Raw genomic sequence first — 23,292 nt, forward strand, 5'->3', positions numbered from 1 at the left:
TTCAGTCATTTTCTTTACAACTGAAACTTTGGGAATTCAAAATTAACATCCTTGCCTGTGAGCTTCTTGTACACACTAGAAAAAGTTTCAACCTTGTGTTCCACGTTGTTCTGCTGTGCTTTGTCTAAATGAACTTTTATGAGCCGGTTGCCATCCAGTTTCACCCGGATCCTCTTGCCCACAATGTCACTTGGGAAGACCAAGTCCTCAAGGACGGCTGTCAGTGTGCGGCTTCTAGGGCGCTTTTGCTTATTTTTCGTTAGGCTTTTCCAGGTTGGCTTGGGCAGAATCCTCCTCTGAGCAATGAAGACTACATGCTTCCCACTGAACTTTTTCTCCAGTTCACGAACTAGCCAGACTTGGATTTTCTGGAAAGATTTAAGCTGAGGAACTGGTACAAAAATTATGATAACTTTCCAACCACCACCAACTTCAATTTCCTTGGCTTGGTGATGTTGAGTTCCCGCAGCTGTGCCTTGAGATCGGAGTTCATCTCCAGCTGGAGCAGCGCCTGAGAGATGGCAGACTCGAACTCGTCCGGCTTCTCGCCATCGGGCTTCACAATCTTGGCGCTCAAGCTGAACATGGCTTCGTCCTTACGGAGTGCCGGCTTAGAAAGAGTTTATCTTATTTTTTAAAGATGTTTTTATTGACAGCTGGGCAGTGGTGGCGCATGCCTTTAATTCCAGTACTTAGGAGTCAAAGGCAGGTGGCTCTCTGAGTTCAAGGCCAGCCTGGGCTACAGAGTAAGTTCCAGGCCAGCCAACGTTCCACAGAAAAACCTTGTCTCCAAAAAAAAAAAAAAAAAGTTGTGTTTATTGGACTGGAAAAATGGCTCAGCAGGTAGAGACGCTTGCCTCCAAGCCTGAGGTCAACCGTAAAGATCCACATGGGAGAAGGAAAGAATCAGCTTCTACAAGACCTCTGACCTCCATGGGCACATATTAAAATTTAAAAAATGTAATTAGTTAAAAGGAATGTCTGTGTGTGTCTCTGCCTCTGTGTGTGTCTCTGCTTCTGTGTGTGTGTGTGTGTGTGTGTCTGCCTCTGTGTGTGTCTCTGCCTCTGTGTGTGTCTCTGTTTCTGTGTGTGTGTCTGTGTGTGTCTCTGCCTCTGTGTGTGTCTCTGCTTCTGTGTGTGTGTGTGTGTCTGTCTCTGTGTGTGTCTGTGTGTTTCTCTATGTGTGTCTCTGTCTCTGTGCATCTCTGTTTGTGCTCATATATGGAGACCATGACAGGATGTTATGAGTCCTCATCCATCATCCTCTGCCTATTCCTTGGAGGCAGGGTCTCTCTCAGAACTTGGGACTTACATTTTCTCAGCTATTCTGAAAGCCCTGGTGGTCCTCCTGTCTCTGCCTCAGTTGGCGCTGGCATCACAGGCGTACAGAGGATGCCCAGGTTGGTACATGGATGCTGAGATCAGAGGATGCTGAGGGCTCTTGACTGCTGAGCCATCTTTCCAGCTCTACTTGTGGTTTTTAACAGAAACTCCTGACCTGCCTCCAGAACCGGGCAGCCATGCCAATATACTCTCCCCTAAGATAGCCATGGCTCCTCACCAGACAATGACATCACGCAGTCCTCCTGGGACCATGCCTCCGCACCCAGAAACCTGAGTGATAATGAAGTTTCAGGAGCAGTCAGCCCCCCACACTCCAATTTAAGCGTCTCTCAGCAGGAGACAAACTGTTCTACTGGCCCTTTCAGATTTCACAAGGTCGAAAGTATACAATGTATCATTGCACTTGCGCAGGGGTTCCAGAAAGGATAGCTTGGCCTGTTGGGTCCACCAGCTTTGGGGAGAGAGCCCATCTCACCCTCTTCTTCTCTGGAGATCTCTCTTCCCATATGTCCAAGGAAAACAGGGCGGAGATCTGTGGCTGATAGAGGGAAAGACTAGGATTGTCGAACCTGACTGCCCTGTGAGCCAGTTAGCATCATCAGGAGTTCTGCTAAGTTGCTGGTCAATGGTCACAGCTGGGCCCACTGACTGTCTACTTTCCTCACAGGAGGAGGGCCAAGGAAGGTTATGGGCTCTCAATGGAGTTTCTGGTCACCCCTCTCAACTAGCTGTATGGAATTCTTCCCTAATTGTGTGGCTCTTGGGGGAGAAGCTAGAAGATATTGGTGCTTAAAGCATCGGAGGTTTGGGGCTCCATCGACACAGCCATGGGGAAGCCATCTGTGGTGGTTTGACTATGTTTGGCCTAGGGAGTGGCTCTATTTGGAGGTGTGGCCTTGTTGAAGGAAGTGTGTCATTGTGGACATGGGCTTTAATACCCTTGTCCTAGCAGCCTTGAAGCCAGTCTTCTCTGGTCTGTCTTTGGATGAAGATGTAGAACTCTCAGCTCCTCCAGCCCCGTGTCTGCCTGGATGCTGCCATGTTCCTGCCTTGATGATGATGGACTGGACTTCTGAACCTGTAAGCCACCCCCAGGTAAATGTTATCCTTATAAGAGTGGCTGTGCCAGAGTGAGTTCCAGGACAGCCTGGGCAATATAGAGAAACCCTGTCTTGAAAAACCAAAAAAAAAAAAAAAAAAAAAAAAAGGAGTTGCAGTGGTCATGGTGTCTGTTCACAGCAGTAAAACCCTAACTGAAATACCATCATTCCTTGGGTGATGACTTCCCAGTGTGGCTGATTGAATGATCTGTGTTCCTGGGGCACTTGGGGAGAAAATCGTTCTTCGTTCTTGTTGGGACCTTAGGAGGATGGTGGACGCTGTTTACATCTCTCGCAGGAAAGCTATTTTAGCATCAGGAATCTGTCTCCCTCCTCCCACTCCTAACACCACACATATACCCTAGCACGATGCAGTCCCCTGATGCCGGTTGCCCCCATGCTTCCTTGAGCCTATTCCCGCCTACCAAGCTCATCAGGGAAGCAGGAGTCTTGTAGATGCGGGTCTTAGAACCCCACGTCACTGTAACAAGCTCGTTCTCCAAGAATGAACTTACTGGCTTGCCTAAGGTGAAAGTCAAGAAGAGGCCATTTCAGGCATGGGTGAAGTGGCAGGATGGCTGCCACCACAGTCCTGCTTTCCTGGGTGGCCTTCTGTTCACAGGGCCTTTGTGCAGATGCTCAGAAGGTGGTAGAAGACAAGCCAATAGAATTGGGATTAAAATGAAAAGATTTGTTTATTTTTTTATATTTTATTTTATTTTATTTTGGATTTGTTTTTTTTTCGAGACAAGATTTCTCTGTATAGCCCTGGCTGTCCTGGAACTCACTCTGTAGACCAGGCTGGCCTCAAACTCAGAAATCTGCCCGCCTCTGACTCCCAGAGTGCTGGGATTATAGGCATGTGCCACCACCGCCTGGCTTATATTTGTTTATTTTTATTTTACACATATGCGTATTTTGCCTGCGTGTATGTATGGTCACTATGTGTGCACAGTATTTATGAAGGCCAGAAGAGGATGTGGATCTCCTGGAACTGCAGTTATAGATGGTTTTCAGCTGCCAAGTGGGTGCTGGGAATCAATCCCAGACCCGCTGTAAGAAGGGCCAGTGCTCTTAACCACTGAGCTACCTCTCCGGCCCCGAGGATTAGGATTCTTAACAGAGTAGCTTTAGACAACAACCTCTGAGCTAAACTCTGCCCATGGGGAATGGGATATGTCATCAGCTCACCCTAGAAGCCTAGGGATGCTTTAAACAGACAGAGTGAGGGGTTACCAGGTGACAGAAGCTTGAAACTCCCCCCCCCCCCAGAGGAAGGCAAGATGGCGGAGGTCCTGGTGGAGGGGTCAGTGCAGACTCACCAGTGTGCAGGGCTCCGCCCCAAGTTATCTAGCTTCCTAACTTCCTTTACACTTACCTCCCTAGGTGGGACCAGGTTGGGCTTCTCTCCTGCATGCTGAGACTTTCTGAGAAGTCCTCCTTCCTTCCCTCCCTACCTTTTCCAGCTGCCTAGAAATGGGCTACCACCCAGCCAAAGCAGATGAGGAAAAGAATATGCAGCCCAGCCTAACCTCACAAAAAAGCTTTCCATGCATCTCAAGGAGCTCTTAGTAGTGTATGTAGAGATACATTGTATCCCTTACAGAAACAGAACAGAAACAAAAAGGATACATTCATGTCCCACAGACACTGTAGCAGCCGGCAGCTGGGTGATGGCAAAGGGGCAGCGGTGGGGAGTGGCTCACCCTCTTCCCCTCCCCCTTCCTCTCCCCCCTCCCTGCCTTCTACATTCTATGCCCTGAGAAGAGAGATTTAGAAAACAGGAAGTCAGGAGGTATTCACTAAGATTTCCCAAGACTTCCTGGCCTGGCACAGAGGCAGTGGGGTAGTGAGATCACACAGGGTAGAGTGGCATACAAGAAACACACCTCATGGCTGAATAATAATAATATTATTATTATTATAACAGTATCATATATCCAGGACAAACCCAGCTGCCCCAAGCCAACCATAAAATTCATATGTACAGTAGAGTCTGAGGATGGAGGGAGGGTTGCCCACTGGTACACCCAGGTCTTGCATACATCAACTCTCTAAGGAGGGGCCAGCCCCTCCTTCCCACCTCCTGCTAAAGCCTAGAACAAGTTGAGGAGGCTGGCACTGCCAAAGTCACCCCTTCGTGTTCAGTATGCTTATGCCAAGGGACTAGGCCTGTCTCCCCTTGATGGCCTACTGCGAGGAATGGGTAGGCAAACCCTATGAGAGAGCAGGTAGCCACCCCTTCCTGGCCCTTTCTATGGGCCTGCCCATAGCAGAAAGGGGCCAAAGACACTCATGGCACAGACAGGGCATGCAGCGCAGACCCGTGGCATGCTTGGTTTGCACAGGCACCATGCAGACAGCCTGGATTGTTCCACGGGTGTCAGAGGACCGGGTGGGTGCTGGAGTCTGAAGGGCCCTCCCTGGGCTGAATAGTTGGTTCAGTCTATGGAGGAGCCTCCTGAGAGCCTGGTCTTTGGGAAGGAAGCTGCAGAAATTCTGGCAGGACCAGGTCCTCTTTGCGAAGAAGTCCCCTCTGGTCATGGGCCCCGCTGCTCTGTACCCGATTCAGCAGCTCCACCAGGCCTGGGGGAGTGGGAGTAGCCACAGAGTCAGGAGCCATAGGGCCAAAGCACCTATATCACCTTCTGTGCCTTCTGTGAACACAGCCTCCTGAGCCCAGACTATCAGTATATTCCAGGGCAAATGGCCTTTAGCCCCAGCCTTAGCTCAGGCCTCTCTGATGCCACCTTCAATGATCCTCCACCCACTTCCCTCATCCCTCTGACCCCATAGCCCCCATTGTCCTCACAAGGCACCTTCAATATCGCAGGTCTGTCGTCTCCCAGTAGAACTACTGGCATCTTCTACCAGCAAACTGGAGGATGATGGGGGGAGGTGACTGTCCTTGGTCTGGGTTCTTGGGAAGCATCCCTGCAAGAAAGTTGGGTCAGGGGCACAACTAGGAGGGAGAAGCAGAGGGTAGGGAAGGAGACCCCGAGGCTCTCAGTTACCTGACTGCGGCAGGGGGATATGCTTCTGGCTTCACTCATCTTTGCATCTATAATGGACAGCACCGCTGTTGAGTTTGGCCTTCCTCTCAGAAGCCCCGTCTCCTGTGCCAGAGGCACACTGGGAAACCAAGTCCCAGGTACAAACATCACTTACCTGGAAGAGTGTCCAAAACCAGTGTCTGCGAGGCCACTGAGCTCACTAGATTCTCCAAGTCCATGAGCTGCTTCTCCCCTGGCTACGGAGAGAGGTTAGCAGCTTCTGGGCTTGGCCACAAAGACTTCCCTGCGGGGTGGCCCCCCCTTGACCTAAAGCCCCATCACTTACCTTGTGCAGGACCACCTGATCCAGGCTCAGGCCATGCTTGGCCAGGATGGGCTGCAGTGCCTCCTGCAGACGCTTGGTGGGCTTAGCAGAGATCCGTACCACGCGCTCCAGGCCAACCAGCTCCAGCCTGCATGGGACCCAAGAGCTGCAGACTGATGGAGGGAGACCCAGGCCCTTTTTCCCAAAATAAGCCCAGAGGGGACAAAGCTGAACTGGAGAGTGGAACGGTTTGGGGGGTGGGATTTTAGCCTAGGGGGCCAAGCTCCCTGCCCAGAATGAGATGTGAGATTTGGGGACCAGTAGACTGAGATTTAGGGTGGGGCACTCACTGGAAGGTGATCCTGTTTTCCAGTCGCACTTCCTGGTCTGCCAGCACGGTGCAATCTTGATCCAGGACCAGGGCCTTCTGCAGATGCCAGGCAGGGTCTAAGAATCCCCTCCCTCCACCCCAAACCATCCCCTGGGGATACTCGGAAACCACCTTCATTTCCTCCTGTGGCCTCTAGTGTGGTACCCTAAAGATCAGGAGGACCAGCCAGCCCATGAATAACAGAAGGCTGAAGAGGCAGATGGGGCAAGGACCAGTGAAGTTTAAGCCTGCTCGGACTAAGGCTAAGGGATCTTAAGATTAGAAGATGCCCTGGGCATTGTGGCATGCTCATATAAGCCTTTGTCCCCAGCACTTAGGAGGCAGAGGCTGATGGAGTTTAAGGCCAGCCTGGACTACATAGCAAGTTCCAGGACAGCCAGGGATACACAGTAAGACCCCATTGGAAAAATTAAAAAGAAGGAAAAGAGTGGAAGATGCTTGTGAATGCTAGGGGAAGCTTGGGAAAGACTCTGGTTCAGGGAAACAGGGATGCAGGTAAACAAGTTAGCGGGGATTCTTAGCAAGGATGAAGCTTGGAGGATCCTGCCTCTCAGAGTGTGTGTCCTTCCTTCAGGTAAGGGACACTCAAGCAGACCCTCTGGGCACACTTCCCCCACACCACTGGCCATTGTCTGACCAAGGAGGCCTGGTTCTCGTCTCTTGCCTCCTTAATGCCTAGATCAGCCCCACCCCCAACATGCGCATCAGACCAGAACGATGTAAAGCATTTGCTATAGTCCAAACGCACAGTAGGTATGCAGACAAGCCCACTGTCTGACCCAGCATAAAACGTGTAGGGGAGAGCTTAAAAGGGAGCGTGGAGACTCTTCCAGACAGTAGGCCCGCGCTGTGCCACAGGAACAGGTGGAAGGTGGGTGGTGGAGCTATATTTAGCAGGCGCAGAAGCCCATCTGGGCTGTTGGCAGCTGTTCCGGTGGTCTGGGAAAGTGGGCAGAGCGGCTCTCACTGCTGCCCTAACACCCCCGCACCCTGGGTCCCTAAGCATGTCCTGCCAGCACCTCCTTCCCTCCCTCTGCCTGGAATGTCCTCTCCCTGCAGTTCTCCCAGACAGACTGCTCTGCCCTCCTTAGCCTCTGCTTCTCTCCAAGCCTTCAGGCCAGATGTGCCATCTTCTCTGGACAAGACTCTCCCAGAGGTTTCACTGGTGACCACCTCTTGCTTGGCTTACCTGCAGCCTGAACCTAGCAGAGCACAGCCAGCCTCCCAGCCAGTTCTCCTCATATACCTTGGCTGCCTCTTGGGGCTTGATCATTTCCTGTCACTTCCCCTGGAGCAGCATTGCTCCCCTGAGGCCCCCTTACATGGTGGCACCCCCTTTCCGTGAGTTTGCCTGGACCTTAAGAGTTTAATGCTCATTTGCACTTAATGGAAGCGTTTGGGCTCTAGGTTCAGTGGATACGTCTGATGGCAGAGAGGAGGAAATTACTTAGTGGTAACACCAGGAGTGGGCCTGTGGGGATAACAGAGTGAACTGTGGGGGCGGGGGTGCAGGACCCTCTCCCCAGCTCTACCTCCTGGAAACCATCAGAGCAGGGCGACGGGGAAAGCTGGGAGCCAGGATGATGGGGTGGACTTGTGTGTGAGTGGGATTTTTGTGGGACATGGGTGTGTGTCTGAGAATGAACAAGGAGTCAGTACTAGAACCTGTGCGGACTTGGACACAGGCGTAGGAATAAGGTTCATGAACAAGCTAGGAAGGGGTTGGCGATAGAGGACTTAGAATTGGGGGGCAGGGGCAGAGGATTAGAAAAAGAATCAGGTCATGATCAGAAAGGAGGCGAGAGTTGGGGCCGGCCTTGCTCGCACCTGCTCATTGCCCACCAGGTAGACCTTAATGTCAGGGAGAGAGAGGCCTCTCTTCTCGCAGATGCCCGCCAGCATGTCGCGGATGGTGAGGCCAGGTCGAGCCAGGGCCAAGGAGGCTGTGCCATCAGGTAGATACACGCAGCAGTACTTCCCCGGCCGGCTCTCGCTCTCGCTCTCTCCACTCCCAAGGCTCTTTCTGTGGCTCTGGTTGTGGGCAAGATCAGGTGGAGGCTGTATGTACACAGGTGAGGACATGCGTGGACACATACATGTACACTTGGAAGCAGGCAAAGACGCAGTCTTGTTCCAGAAACACAAGTCTGCTCCAACATGCACGCCTTTGATCCTAGTACTTGGAAGCAGAGGCAGGCAGAGCTCTGAGTTCAAAGCATACCTGGACTACAGACACCAAAACAAACAAACAAATCAACGCCCCCCCCCAAACCAACCAAATCAAAAAACAAACAAAAAATATTGGACACTCAAAGATAGCTCCCCTAACTAGCTACACAGCTACAGGATATACCAAGGCACACACACACACACACACACACACACACACACACATCTCCCAGCCGAGGATGTGCATGCATACATAGTATGTGCAGAGACCATTCTATCAGGCATGGAGAGAAAAGGCGGGTCAGGTGATAGCTTTGCAGAGCAAGCTCGGAGTGTAAGCGTAGATGTTCGCAGTGAATGCCGGGAACCCGCACCGGTCCTAAGCAGAAAGCACCTTGCTTGTTTCCGGCTCTCAGAGGCTGCTCACCTCAGATTTGCTGCTCACAAAGGCAAGGAAGCCGAGGTCCAGACTGGCGGAAGAATTCAGGGATCCTTGAGACTCTCGTCGCAGGGCGGAATTCGCAGCTCCACCTGTCATCTCTAGGGGAAAGTCAGTGATGAAAGGTCCTTCTTCCTCTCAGCATCCCTCCGACTAGGACCTCCCTTTCGATGGGCCTTGTTTGGAGCCATCCTTCGAGGACTTAAAGTGTGTGGGACCCTGGGTGTGTCTCTGTGTAGCCAACTTCTGGGGCGTAGGAGCACAGTCTCCTGGAGAAACTAGGTAGTCCCGAGAGCATACGTTTTGGGTTTGGATTTTGCCTTATTGCGGACTGGGTCAGGTAGGAAGAAAAGGGCGTTCCCAAAATTGGCCCAGATTTCCTGGCCACATCATTCCAGGGCCAGGGCCTGGTCTCACCTCTACGAAAGGACTTGCGGAGAGGGCGTCCACAGGGGCCCTCAGCAAGTGGCAGCTGCCCCAACTCTTCCACGCCCAGCGGCAGTGACTTCCCAGGCTTCAGCTTTGGCTTCTGGGGATACAGGGAAGACGCTGGTGGTGCGGAGCGGCACCCCAGCCCCCACCACGCATCTAGGTCTGAGGAAGACCCGTATTGAGACTGTCCGCAGTCCCCGCCCCATCTCGCCCACTGCCACCCCGTCCGCACCTTCCTTGCTGTGTCGGGGCTCCCGAGGTGTGAGGAGCCAGGTTCCCGCAGGGGCCGTCCCTCGGCCTCGGCCAGCAGGCACTCCTGGTACAGCGGGGATTTGACGAAGCGCGCATAGCTGTCGAACTTCATCAAATTGAAGATCTGCTTGGCCAGCGGGGGTGTGGTGATTGGCACCGGGAGAGGACAGCGGAGGGCTGGATGTTAGCTTCTGCCTGAACCTTTCCCGCCCCAGGTCCTACCTTAGCCAGTCCACGTAGGGAAGCTCCCCAAACCATGCCTCCCCAAAGCCTGGTTTACATGGAGTCTGAGTCCCGCCCCTACTCTTGACCCCGCCCTAACCCATCCCTCAAGGCTTTTGCCCCTTCCGCTCTGGCTCTGACTCTGCCCCTGTATCTGGACCTGTTGAGTGTCCCATTGGTGTCCCTTCTCATCCTGTCCTTGCCCGCTGATCCCCTCACCTGAAGCTGCTGTGCTCGGAACATATCTGGCCGGGGCTGGGCCAGCATTTCCTCACTAAGCCAGGCCTGTCGATCGATGTTCACTGGGCTCAGCGCCTGGCTGGACAGGAACTCATGGTAGATGTTGTGGGCCTCCTGAGCTAGCTGGGGGATGAGGGACCAGAAGAGGTCAGGAGTCATGTCCCAGGCCCTAGCCCCCACCCACCTGACCCATCTTTCTCTCCACCTGCTTGGTGTCGCTGGCTGGGATCTGCTGGAAACGCTCGCAGGCTTTCCAGAAAGTCACATTCTCCGCGCTGAATTCCTTCTTCAGGAACTCCTGGCGTGAGGAGAAGGAGAAGGAAGGCCTTCAGACACAGGCTGATTCAGGGACGGGCGTGTTCAAAGACTGGGACAGACACGGAGGCCAAGAGACCAGACAGACAGACAGATGGAAGCAGATCTGGAGTACCGGAAGAAAGAAGCAGAGGTGAGGACAAGAAGGCAGAGTCCCCAGCTTAGTGATAGGGGAAGGATGCCAAAGACACGGACCACAGAGAGAAGCAGCACTCCCGGACAGACAGCCGGAAGCTGTCTGTGTCCTCTCCTGCACCCCCTCCCTGCAGCGGCCCCTCCTCCCCCATTCCACCCTCCCTGGGGCTTACAGTGAAGTAAGCTAGACCCCGTGGGTCTTGTAGCAGCCGCTCAAAGGACTGGGCCCAGCTGGCCACAGGCTGCTCCTCAGTGGAGAAGGGGCTGCTGGGGCCGCTGGGGAGGCTGTGGATGCTGAGGGAGCTGCCTCTGCCTTCCCCCTGGGCCTGGGAACCTGCCGTGCTGGTCAGTTCTGCAGAGAGATGGATAAGTTAGGGTGAGCCTTTCCTCCCTCCACCTGTGGCCCAGGCCCTCCTTGCAGACCTTCATCTACTCTGCAGTCTGATTACCTGAGAGGTCAACATGTGGCTGGAGTGGCCCCACACAGTACTTCCTGTGCCTCCCTCCCTCCCTACCCCCCCTCCCTCCTCCACACATCTTCATCAGAGACACTCACCTCCATCAGAGACTGCCAGAACCTAGGAGAGACCCAAGGTAGAGAAGATCAGAGGAGAGCCCCTTACAAGTTGTAAGGAGCCACACCGAGCAGATGTCCTGGGAGCGGGGACTGTGTTTTCTCCCTAGAGAGTATAGCTGACTGGCTCCAGAGAGTCATTACTGCCTAGAGTTTTGTTCAGTCTGCCCCGGCCCCCTTTCTGTCATGTGGCAACCACCGTGCACTGGGACTTACTCAGGGTTCTTTCTAGTGCCCCTCCCCCTTCCCTTCTCTCCCAGCCCCTGCTAGGTGAGCCCAGGTGAGCTTGGACTTCAACCCTGCTTCTTCCGGTAGGTACCATCTGTCTATAAGGCTTTGGACACAGCAGCTCACTTGCTATGCCAACCTTTGTGTTGGAGGGAGGAGAGACGTTTCTGTGGTTAGTGATCTCTTGGCACGGATTCACCTCGGGGCCTTCATCCCACCCCACCATAGGCAGGCACGGCTTGGGATGATGGTTTTGGGGCACAGAGCAGAGTCCATCAGACTTTACCGGAGTGACCATGAGGTCCCTCCCTCCCTGACATTCAGAATCAGTAGATTCAGGATGGGGCTTGAGGCTGTCCACTTATAACAGGCTTCTGGGTAATTCTGGTGCTGGTCCAGGGGCAGGAGTAGCACTGCCATCCTCGCCAACTCTATTATTTCTCTCCTACAATGCATACTAACCCTGGCTTCTCTGAGTTCTGAGTCATTGGTGAGACAGAGCTCCCCACCATCACCTTGAAGGGCTTCTTGCAATGGTTTCTCTCGATTCCTTTCCTGCCCCCCCAGAAGCTCCCCAGCTCCTCTGTAGACCTCTAGCCATTCAAGGTGGGCCGTCCCCTTTCCAGGTTCTGTTGTGGGCCCTTCACACCCCAACTCCAGCATCTAGCTCCCACCACACTCAGCTGGCTTCTAGACCACTCAAACTCAGCCAGTCTCAAATGGACACTCCTCCATTCCCACTATAAAGTCCTGAAACAGCTTCCCTATACCTGTATTTTTTCCATCACTTAGATGCCTGCACCTCCAGTCTCCTTAGCTCCTACATTTCCCTAGACCCTGTCATGGAAACCCTGCCATGTCCCTTCTTTCCACCCCATTGGAGGCAAGCGTGGGAAAGCCTCCCCTCCCCTGCTTTCCACCCTCCACTCCTACCCTCGGGGCACCTGGGTCCTGTGGGAGTCAGGACTGGCCTGTGAGATACTGTAGGATATTATTTGGCATCCAGGGAAAAAAATAAGTTTAAAGGGACCTCGTATGTTTTAAAATTAAGAGATTCCCAGGGGTTCCATTTCTCTCTAAGAGCGATGCTCAAGCTGGGCGGTGGTGGCGCACGCCTGTAATCCCAGCATTTGGGAGGCAGAGGCAGGCCGATTTCTGAGTTGGAGGCCAGCCTGGTCTACAGAGTGAGTTCCAGGACAGCCAGGGCTATACAGAGAAACCCTGTCTTGAAAAAAGCAACAAACAAACAAACAAACAAACAAGAACAAAAAACAAAAAAACAAAAAAACAAAAAAAGGAAAAAGAGCGATGTTCAAAGTCTTGTGAGCATCTCCTCAGAGCAGCATCCTTGGCTGGCCCTGAGCAGCTGGTGGCCATCCCTAAGGGTATTTCCATTCTGGTCAAGGGACTCTGGGGCCAGTCAGATACATCTGTGTTTCTTTGGGAGGCGATGGGAAGCAATCAATGCTTGTGCTCTGAGACCTCGGGAAGGATAATCAAGCGTGTTTCTACCTTAGTCCATCCTCTATAGAAGTTGGTCAAACAACGACCCTGGAAAGGACTGCTTCATTCCATTGACTTAAACACACAGAGGGAGCTCAAAAACACTTCGTGGTGTCTAGTGACACTGTAGACACTAGAACACTTTGTGGTGTCCAGTAAATGTTCTAGAACATTCCAGATGCTGTTGATACATCAATATGCATGGCAGATGCTGCCAGGTGTCTGGGTTTGCTACTGTGCTGGAGGGCAAAGGGCACAATGGTCTGAGTCCTCAAGACAAAGATGCAAATCCTAGCTCTGCTTTTTCCGGGTTTTACAACCTTGCATGGGGGTTGAGAGCAAGAGAGAAAGTCTGCAATTGTCTGAGCTGGGTGTGGGACCAGCTCCCCAGAACATCACGCTTCGGGCTCCCCCCTCACCTCCCTACACTGTGTCTCACACTCCTCCAGATGCTCCTCATCATTAGAGTCATCTCTCCCCTCCAAGGTCTTCATCCCTCTCAGCTGAGGGAAGCAAGTCCAGATTCCTAAGGTGGGAGGTCTTCACCAGGCCTGAGGTCCCCAGCAGCCTGCCATCTCCTTCCTCACCTGCCTGCACCCCACTGTTGTCTTCCTCCCCCAGCTGCTGCAGGGCTGCAGCTGTGCTTCTAGCTTCAGAGCCTGAGCTGCGGTCCTCCCCGCCCCACCGCTGCTCCTCCCCCCAACTCTCTGGTGCAGTTCCCATCTCAGTGCAGGGCCTTTCCCTCTTCCAGGATCCTCAGCCTTTGTAAAGTGCCCCTGCAATCCCAAATCAGCCTGGGCTTTGTAGGGAGCTCTCTCTGGACAGGAGTTCTAGACAGCCAAAGGTACTGGAACTGAAGCCAGCCACACTAGGGTTTTGTTTGGCCCTCGGAGCTTGATTTCTATATTATCTTTAATTAACTATGTCCTTAAGTAAGGCTGGCTTCAGGCTTTCTCCTGGTCTTTCCCTCCCCACCATTCCACCCTGTATTCAGTTCCTTGCCTGCCTCGGTAGGATTGCTGTTGCCAGGTTACAGTTACACCCCTCCCCTACCTGTACCTGATTAATGAGCCCCTCCAACATCATTGCCTCCTCCTCGCCTCCACCCTACACTTTATCAAACTTCTATTTTCCCCACACCCCTGCTTCCTGTTTTGCTGTTTCCTCTGCCCGAGTACCTGCTTCTATAGCCCCCAGCACTGCTCCTGGGTCCCTATCCACCATCAGTTATCCCCAAAAGCTGGTCTTCACCATGCCCTCTGTACGGACTCAGCCTGGGCCTCTCATCCACCCCCCCACCTCCCCACCCCCCGCAGCCTGGTAGCTAGCTCCCAGAGGGCTGGTCTTGTTGGGAACGGAGTCTTTCTGAAATCCCTGCTCCAGGGGCGCCCTCTGTGACCCTATGCCTAAGCAGTCTGGACTAAGAGGCTGCCCCAGGTGGCGGGTTCTTTCTTCCAGCTTCTTTTGATGAAAGTAGAACTGGGACAGAACTGGAAGAGGGACCCCTAATCTCAAGGGGGCGGGGGTGGGGTGAAGGAATGCAGCCCAGTTCCTGCTCAGTCACCTGGGAATCTGAAATAGCCCAGTTCCACCAGGGGAGCACTAGGCTCCGGTTCCAGCCTTGGGAAGCTGCTGGGAGGCTAACCTGGGCAACTTCAGTCAGAGCACCATCTATGGCAAAGTGGGATCCAGAGCCACAGCTATGGCTTACACAGACTACAAGGCAAGGAGAACTGGGGTTCAGCAGTGACCCCGATTCTTACCTCTGTTCGAGGAGCCCTGCTGAGTGAATGGAAGAAAAGGGGAAGAAAGGATGAGGAAGGGTGTGGCGGCCGGTGACAGTCCCAACCCATAGTGGGCTCTGGCTTTAGTTTGTCACGCTTCACTCTTAGGAAGTGGCTCCAAGGGAGCTGCTGGTAGCACAGCAGAGGACAGTGAGGCGGCCACCCCGCCACACCAAGTTTCCCGATCTAGCTGTGTTACAAGTAGCCCATAGTTTCTTACTTCTTCACCTCAACATCTCTGTCCCCTGCAGCAGATGTTAATGTCCCCATTTTACAGGCAAGGAACCTGAGGGCCAGGCAAGTTACAGATTTGAAAAAGTGTCAGAGATAATATTGGACGGCAAGCAGGCCTGACACTGATGGAATCTGAAGACTCTGCCATGTTTCTCTGTGTTGCTTCCATGTACATATGTGAAACACGGTCTCCCTCTGTAGGCCTGGCACCCCCTCTGTAGCCCTGGCACCCCCTCTGTAGGCCTGGCACCCCCTCTGTAGCCCTGGCACCCCCTCTGTAGCCCTGGCACCCTCTCTGTAGCCCTGGCACCCCCTCTGTAGCCCTGGCACCCCCTCTGTAGCCCTGGCACCCCCTCTGTAGCCCTGGCTGGCCTCTAATCTCCAGAGGGTCCATCCACTTGCCTCTGCCTTCAGTCTTACAGGCGCGTGGCACGGCACCCAGCTTTGCCACTTCCCTTATAGATAGGAGAGCTTGGCGGTGCAGGGCTTGTAGCTTCGGGGCACAAATGGGTGAGGTCAATGGAGGTGAGGCCCAGGGATGCCTCTTGAACTGTGTCCCTAGAGGATTCAGATCTCAGAGAGAGCAATCAACTGATAGATACCCCAGGCTTCCTCTCTCCCTTCTCACGACTCTTCCTCAAACCAGAACTTTATTCCAGAATTTTTATCCATGTCCCCGGTGCCTTTCCAGAGGTGAGCACATGGCCTGTGGTCTTGTTTCTCTCTGTGGATGTCTATCTATACAACCCTAGGTGCCTGATCCCGTCAGCTTGAGCCAGCTCTGTAGAGCTTTCTCCAAGACATGACCCTTCTATAATGCACCCCCGCACTGCCATCCCTGACCCTGAGTAGCACACCAGGAACATAGAGGCACATGGACTTTCCATAGGTCTCTTTGCCAGAGTGTGTTGGGGGACCATCTCTAAGTTTCCAGAAAGAGAACTATGACTAACACGAAGTTAAACTCACAGACTCCCTTGGGGCATAGCCCTCTACCATCTCTGTATGTTTTCCTATGTGCAAGTCTCCCTCTGGGCCACTCCCCCTCTAGCCTGCATGTGCTTTAAGGACCATCTTCTACAGCCATAGTTGTTAATGGAGAAGATGGTTTTCCCTGCCAGGCTCTTCCCAGGCTTTCTCCACTCCTGACCTACAGCTCCTTCCCAAACCAGAAGCTTATTCCAGTATTCTTCCCTCCTGTCTGTCATGCCTTGCTAACTGGTGCTAACTGGGACCTGGGTCTTAAGTGCTCAGGGTGGGACAACCCAGACAAGCCTCTGAGGGAATGGATGAATGCACAAGCCAAGCGACAGCTGGTACCGAGTGACAATTTCTCTGGGAGGGGGTTAGGAGCCTCTCTAAGTGACAGCTGACTGCCAGAGGGTGAGGCTCTTGATTGACACTGTCTCAGCAAGGAATGGTGTGTGTGGGGAGGAACCAAAGCCAGACCCCGTGGGGGGTACGCCAGTGGTGACCCTTCTGCTCAACAGCATATTGGTTTTGCTTCTCTGAGCCTCCCCCATGAGATAACAGACACCTTGCCCGCAGGCCCCTCTCCGTTCACGTCTACACTGTAGTTGCCAGTGCCTGTCTTCCCATCCCTGGCCCAGCCAAGTATGGCCTCATAAAGCTGCCCATTGTCCAACAAGTAGACATCTGTGAACCATGAGGTCTCAAGAGCCATGCAGAGGATTCAGAACTGATCCAAACAGAACAGAAATAAACATATGCGACAATTGCTGAGAGGATCTGGGGCAGCTGTGGGCTTGGCAGGACCTAGCTTGTACCGTCCTTTTTACTCTGAATGACTTTTAGATAGAGAGGCCACGGGCTGCCACAGGCAGGACAGGCTGGGTCTATCTCCAGCTCTCTCTTTCAGCTGGCTTGTGGTTCTGGGTTCTGTTCCAGAAGCATCAATCCAGCTATTCTTTTGGGGGAGGGCCTGAGCTATTTCTCCTTGGCCCTGTGGCCAAGTCACCTAGAGAAGAGCATGCCAAGAGTCACGCCCACCAGCATGGGTGCAAGGGGGGGGGGGCTCTCCACGGACTTTCTAAGTTGGGTTGGTGGTAGAGGAAGTAGGATGGGGGCCGAGACAGCTTTTGGAATTGGTCTCCCTTCCACCAAAATAGCATGGTGCTAGCAGTAAAGGGCTTCTGGGCAAGACATGAGAGCTAACCTGGGGAACTGGAAAGCAGAGGCGGGAACTGTTTAATGAGATGGAGGGGATGAGAATGCAGGGGCTATCGGGAGAACCCTTCCTTGGCCTTTGCAACGCTTCAAGGGTCTCATCCTCGTTTTGTCACTCAGCAAACAGGAGGTTGATCCATTTCTATCTCATTTTACAGATGACAAAACAGGACAGGATCTTTCTTGGGAAAAGACAACAGAGCTAGAACTAGGTCCCAGGTCACTCTGGATCCCAGGTCACTCTGATCCTCTTTGTCCCATGTTCTAGGATGGGGCCTTAGGACAGGAGCTACCAGGACACCATTTGGTCTCCCTGGAGTTTTTAGTGACCCTGCTGTGTGAGCCAGGTCTCTAAGGAGAAAAGAGAGGCCCAACACAGCCTGCCCCATTGAGTGAATGAAAGAAGAGCCAGAAACTCGGGGACAGCTCCAGTCAGAGTTAAACAGCCTGGAGAGGGTGTAAGGGGGAGGTCCGCAAACAGGGCATCCTATACCAAGTGGCTAGGAATAGAACAGACAGAGCTGATCTTCCTGTCCTGCCCTTACTGGGCTGCCCAAAGAACACTAGTTCTGGCAGGCTGCCTCTGGAGCAGGCTGATGTAGTGACCCAGCAAGGGCCGCTCCTAAAACCTTATCTCGGGCACCTGGACCATGAGGTGAAGAGAGGAAGGCTGAAGGCCAGCGATACAGAGCTTGAGAAGTTGTAGAGTAACCACTGGGTCTCCAAGCTACTCTGCAATCAGCCTCAGCAACCTCAGTAGTGGATGAGGGAGGAGCGAGTCTAAACTGCCTGTGGAACCAGAGACCTATGCCCACCGTGCTCTGGACTAATCCCTGGGGTTGCACCAGACTCCTAGCTGGGTATCTGGAAGGGTCCTGGGGTGACAGCACCAGGTCCCACTGCCAGCAGCTGTCTGTACCCACCTCCAGCTGGCTGGCAGCCCCCCTGGGCTCCTCCACAACCCTGCCGGGTGTGCCTCCTGGACTCCACCCTGGGTGTGCCCACCCCCTCCTGTGGCTCTGGCTCAGAGCCCACACTCACCATGCGCCCGTTGGGGACACCCAAGTGCTTGGGTTTCCCTGGCATACCGCTGTTGATCACAGGTCCCCTCCGTGGGGGACCACCCACCACCACAAGGATCGGGGAAGCACTCTCGGGGTGGCGAGCAGGCAGTGGAGAGAGCTCGCTCTGCTCCTCCGGGCCCTTACATCCTGAAACACCAGCTCACTACCTCTTTTCTCTGCCACAGGAAGTGTCTCTATAGAAACCAAACCACAGAAAGAAGCAATCTAAGAGAGCGAATGCCTCTTCCTACTCTGACACACACACACACACACACACACACACACACACACACACACACACACACACGGTCACACACACACATGCCGCCAACGCACCCTCGGTCGCACCCCATGCAATGCAAGCACCAACACCCAGCAGGAGCCTCCTTGTGCCCAGCGAGGAACCCGGAGTGTTCTGTCTCAGTCTGAAGGCTCCGAGGATGTGTCAGCACGCAGAAGTGTAGAAGTGTATGCTCATACAACTAGGCACTTGTGGAGCAGGTAGTCTGGCGGCGGGTTCCGTGGACGTGGGACATGTGTACTGGGTCCTAGGCATCCACACATGTGTTTCATTCAGTACTTATTTACCTCTATGTCCCAGGCTTATGCATGCTTAGCACCCCTGGCCCAGGTGGTTTGTATGTGAAGACTACTATTCCTAGGCTGTCATCTGATGGACAGGTGAGCACAGAGGTAAACACATTACATGTGTGACCGTGCACGTGGGCACGCTGTGTCATGAACATACCTGAATCCTCAGACATTCACAGTTTATATGCAAAGCTGGACATGGCAGCACATGTGTGTAATGCCAGCCCTTGGGAAGCAGAGGCAGGAAAAACATAGTTTGAGGTCAGACTTAGTTACATGATACCAATCTGTATCTCTACCTTATCTGTATCTATATCTAAATATAAACAAAATAAGATAGATAGAGCATAGTGCCTTGGATGGGTGCATATGACAGGCATACCAATATGTATGTAGGCCTATGTGAGTCAGACACCCCAGGGACCAGGTATGCACACATGCACTGAAAGGTAGGAGAATGGATTTGGTACATTCACACCAAAGAGGTAAAGTAAGCCGTACTCATGTAGGAAGCTCACCTTCGTGCACAACTGTTTTAGATCAGACTCTATAAGAAAAATACAATGTCCAGGAAGCAGGCAGAACTCTGTGAGTTCAAGGCTGGCCTCCCTTATCCACCAGTCAGGACTACATAGTGATACCCTGTCAACAAACAGAAAAACAAAAACAAACTGCTCTGGAGAGATGGCTCAGTGGTTAAGAGCACTGGCTACTCTTCCAGGCAGGCAAAACAGTCATACACATAAAAATATTTTTTAAATTATGGCGAAAAAAATTGCCATGGACCAGGTGACAGGGGCAACAGACATTCTGTTCTCACCGTTCCAGCCGGAGGTGGCGTGTCCAGGTGCAAGCCCTGACACACTTGTGGTCTGACAAGTCCTGGCTTGCAGACAGCCATCTTTTTGTTGTGCCAACGTGTCAGAAAGCAGAGAGCAAGGAGGCATGCTCTCTCCTGTCTTGTCTTATAAATGACACTTGTCCCACCATACCCAGTCCATCTCGTGCATGATGTGCTTTCTGTCCAAAGGCTCTATCCATCCCCAACATTTCCAAATATTAATAAAATGAGTAGTTATCCTTTCTATTTTTGGGGGGTTGAGAGGGGTTGAGACAGGGTTTCCCCTGTGTAGCCCTGGCTGTCCTGGAACTCACTCTGTAGACCAGGCTGACCTCGAACTCAGAAATCCGCCTGCCTCTGCCTCCCAATGCTGGGATTAAAGGCGTGCGCCACCACTGCCTGGCTTGTAGAGTTATTATTATTGTTGTCATTGTCATTATCATTGTGTGCATGTCTGTGTGTAGGTATGGGAATGTGTGTGCCAGCACCTGAGGAGGCCAGAAGCATCTGATACCTGAAGTTACAGGCAGTTGTGAGCTGTGGGTGCTGAGACTGAACTCAGGTCCTATATGAGAGCAGCACCTGCTCTTAGCCATGGCGCCATCACCAGCCCTGGGGTCTCACTAGGTTGTCTAGCTGGATCCTGAACTTCTGAGTTCAAAGAATTCTTCTGCCTCAGGATGTGTTTCCTGGTTGGATACAGAAGATGGTGAGACCCCAGAGGATCTTGAAGCCACAAGAAGAGAGATACAGGATCTGTGCACAGGTGCATGGAGGCACAGCATCCGTCAATCTGGAACAGCAGCTTTGGGTGATTCTGAGAGCCCTCAGAAGTGAACTCGGTGCCAGTGTACATGTCAGAGTCCATTTGTTGTAGCAGCAATCAGCCCTAGTTTATTCATCTCTTTCTGGATACCTTGCTCCTGTCCCCCAGGTAGGAATTTGAATGGTGTAAGGTTGCTTTAGGGGCTGGAGCAGTGGTGAAGATGATCTTATTAAGGTGCATAAGGGCTGGGGATGTAGTTCCTCCTGCACTATGCCTAGCTGGACACTGCCATGTTCCTGCCTTGATGATACTGGACTGAACCTCTGAACCTGTAAGCCAGCCCCTATTAAATGTTGTCTTTATAAGAGTTGCCTTGGTCATGGTATCTGTTCACAGCAGCGAAACCCTAAGACAATGCCCAGCCCTAGAATAAAGGAGCAAATAGCACACCTGTGAGGGAGCTTACGCGACCTGACTGCAGTCCACGCATCTGCTGTACCACGGACCCAGGCTGCGTTCAGATTTCATGGGGTGCTTTATAGTCTACAAGGTCCTCTCCTGACACGGCTTCCTTTGGTCCTCGCGACCGTGATATGAATGATGCTCATCACTCCTGTTTGATGGATAGGAGGACAGCGTGCTGTCTGTCTGGTTACCCGGCATCCTGCTCGCATTCCTTCTGTGGACAGGAAGTGGACAGAGGTGCGCGCTGCTGCATAGCTTGCTTTGTCCTTTTTCTTCAGGACTCCAGCACTTGGAATAAGCCTTCTCTGTTCACTCACACCTCACAGACACGACCAGCAATGTGTCTCAAAGGTCACTGTGAATCTAGCCATGTTGGCAGTGAAGATCAACCATTACACCATCTGTCCACCACGCTTTCCAATTCCACAGCTTGGCTTGTTTGATCGAAACAAGAGTCTCGCTGAAGAGATGGCACAGCGGTTAAGAACACTGATTGCTCTTCCTAGGGGTCCTGAGTTCAATTCCCACAACCACTCACAACCATCTATAATGGAATCTGATGCCCTCTTCTGATGTGTGTCTGAAGACAGCTACAGTGTACACATATAAATATAAATAAATAAATAAATAACAAATAGATAAATACAGAGTTTATGAGACAGAGTCTCAAGTAGCCCTCAGGTCTCAAAGATCTTTATGTATACGAGGATGACTGTGGATTCCTGATCCTCCTGCCTCCACTTCCCAAGTGTTGGGATTACAAGGATGTGCTACCATGCCCAAATACCACAAACTCCACATCTGTTCCAAATCATTGTGTTTCTTTTTAGGTTCACACCCCTAGCTCTGCTTCCTGTGCTGAGAGAGACTTCTCAGACAAATACTGGGTGAACTCCTTGTTCTTCATGACCCAATGACCGGTTCTAGAACAAATGGTGTTTCAGCAGTTAATTACTTCCCAGGTGTACTTCTCTCCATTCTTGGGACTCCGCTGTGACTGTGCCTGACAAGCTCAGCCCTCAGGTGAGGTTCAGTGCGATGCACACACCCTAGTGCAAATGGTGTAGGCAGATCTCTGAAGAGGGTGCTCATGAGGAGACAAGAGGCAGAGGGCCTTTGTTGCACATGTATGTTCTCTTTCTATGTATCTATGTGCACACACATGCACACAATAAATATTTATAAACTTAACCCTTATATCAGCAGGATCTAGACCTGTAGTTTCAACTAATCATAAACGGGAGATATTCAGAGAAAATGTTTCTTGTATTAGGGTTACTATTGCTGTGGTAAAACACCATGACCAAAAACAACTTTGAGAGGATTGGGTTGATTATTTAGCTTACACTTCTATGTCACTGTTCATCACTAAAGAAAGTTAGGACTGGGGGGGTGGGGGAGATGGCTCTGTGGTTAAGAGCACTGACTGCTCTTCCGAAGGTCCTGAGTTCAAATCCCAGCAACCACATAGTAGCTCACAACCATCTGTAATGAGATCTGACGCCCTCTTCTGGAGTGTCTGAAGACAGCTACAGTGAACTCACATATAATGAATAAATAAATCTTTAAAAAAAAGTCATGACAGGAACTCAAACAGGATAGGAACGTGGAGACAGGAGCTGATGCAGAGATAGCAGAAGAGTGCTGTTTACTGGTTTGCTTAGCTTGTTTTTTATTGGAACCCATGACCACCAGCCCAGAGATGGTACCACCCACCATGGGCTGGATCTTCCCGCATCAATCATTAAGTAAGAAGAAAATGCCCTATAGTCAGAACTTATGGAGTCATTTTCTCAGCTCAAATGTTTGCCTCTTCCAAAAGACTCCAGCACACTTCTTACACCACTATTACATACAATTTGTTAAGTGTTATATGTAATCTAGAGATGGTTTAAAGTATATTGGAAGCCATGCATAAAGGCACATGCCTTTAATTCCAGTACTTAGAAAGGAGAGGCAAGTGGATTTTTGTGAGTTCGAGACCAACCTGGTACAGTAAGTGTTCCTAGTCCTTGGGCCATCTCTGAAGTCCCTGAAGTTGGGATTTCTAATGTAAATTTAAGTACTGAAAAAAAGGTATTGGCAGCTGAATATTTTGCTAAATAGATTAACAGGTATAAGAGAACGCAATCTGGCTGCAGACCACAATGTTCAACTATCAGGAGCCAGCTGTCCTGGGACCTTCCACAGACACTTTGTATGTCAACAGGAACTGACACTTTTTGGAGCCAGATGACTTCCGGCCTTCCCTGAGGTTCCAGGTCAGTATCTGGTGTGCTCCTCCTGCTTCAGTCTGACTGTTCTTGAGTCATTGGGGATAGCAGAGGCCCTCAATTAACTGGCCTCTTTAAGTCTCCAGAGGAGTGGTACTAGCTAGAGGTGGCCTAAAGGATTTGCCCCACCCACCGAGTCCAGGGTGGCGCTGGGACTGGACTCCAAGCTTTCTAATTCACTCCAGTGCGGCTTTCTCCACCGTACTGGAAAGATCACTTCAAAGTCAGGATCTTTCTAGAAGCTTAGAACCAAATAGAGTGCCCAGCTTGAGCAAGCAGCCCGTGAAACTACAAGTTCCAGGATGCTTCACTTCGGCTTTCTTCCAGCCCTCAAAGAAACCTCTGCTTCTCATTGGCCTGCAAGCCTAACGTGCTGCTCCATGATTGGTGGGATCCCTTGTCGCTCATGAGAACCCTTGGCAGTG

The 23,292-nt window shown here is 52.0% G+C and overlaps 1 protein-coding gene and 1 pseudogene across 2 annotated transcripts; both read right to left on the minus strand.

Annotated features, from left to right (window-relative positions):
- Positions 1-594, minus strand: LOC127664737 (40S ribosomal protein S7-like; annotated as a pseudogene).
- Positions 595-4,341: 3,747 nt separating this feature from the next.
- On the minus strand, positions 4,342-18,110 carry Rgs14 (regulator of G protein signaling 14). Of its 2 annotated transcripts, none has more exons than XM_052157063.1 (15): positions 17,909-18,110; positions 10,914-10,935; positions 10,531-10,709; positions 10,113-10,205; positions 9,887-10,030; positions 9,426-9,569; positions 9,179-9,290; positions 8,750-8,862; positions 7,981-8,211; positions 6,113-6,189; positions 5,784-5,910; positions 5,613-5,694; positions 5,459-5,505; positions 5,264-5,378; positions 4,342-5,030 (listed from the first exon to the last, which is right to left on the minus strand). In XM_052157063.1, the coding sequence occupies exons 1-15, from the start codon at positions 17,951-17,953 to the stop codon at positions 4,891-4,893; spliced, it is 1,671 nt and encodes a 556-aa protein (XP_052013023.1). In that variant the 5' UTR covers positions 17,954-18,110; the 3' UTR covers positions 4,342-4,890. The 2 variants fall into 2 exon arrangements, with proteins under 2 accessions (XP_052013023.1, XP_052013025.1); XM_052157065.1 differs by having other exon boundaries at positions 7,981-8,184; positions 17,909-18,108.
- Between the last annotated feature and the right edge of the window lie 5,182 nt (positions 18,111-23,292).

The sequence above is a fragment of the Apodemus sylvaticus genome, chromosome 14 (genome assembly GCF_947179515.1).
Source record: "Apodemus sylvaticus chromosome 14, mApoSyl1.1, whole genome shotgun sequence".
Taxonomy (NCBI): Eukaryota; Metazoa; Chordata; class Mammalia; order Rodentia; family Muridae; genus Apodemus; species Apodemus sylvaticus.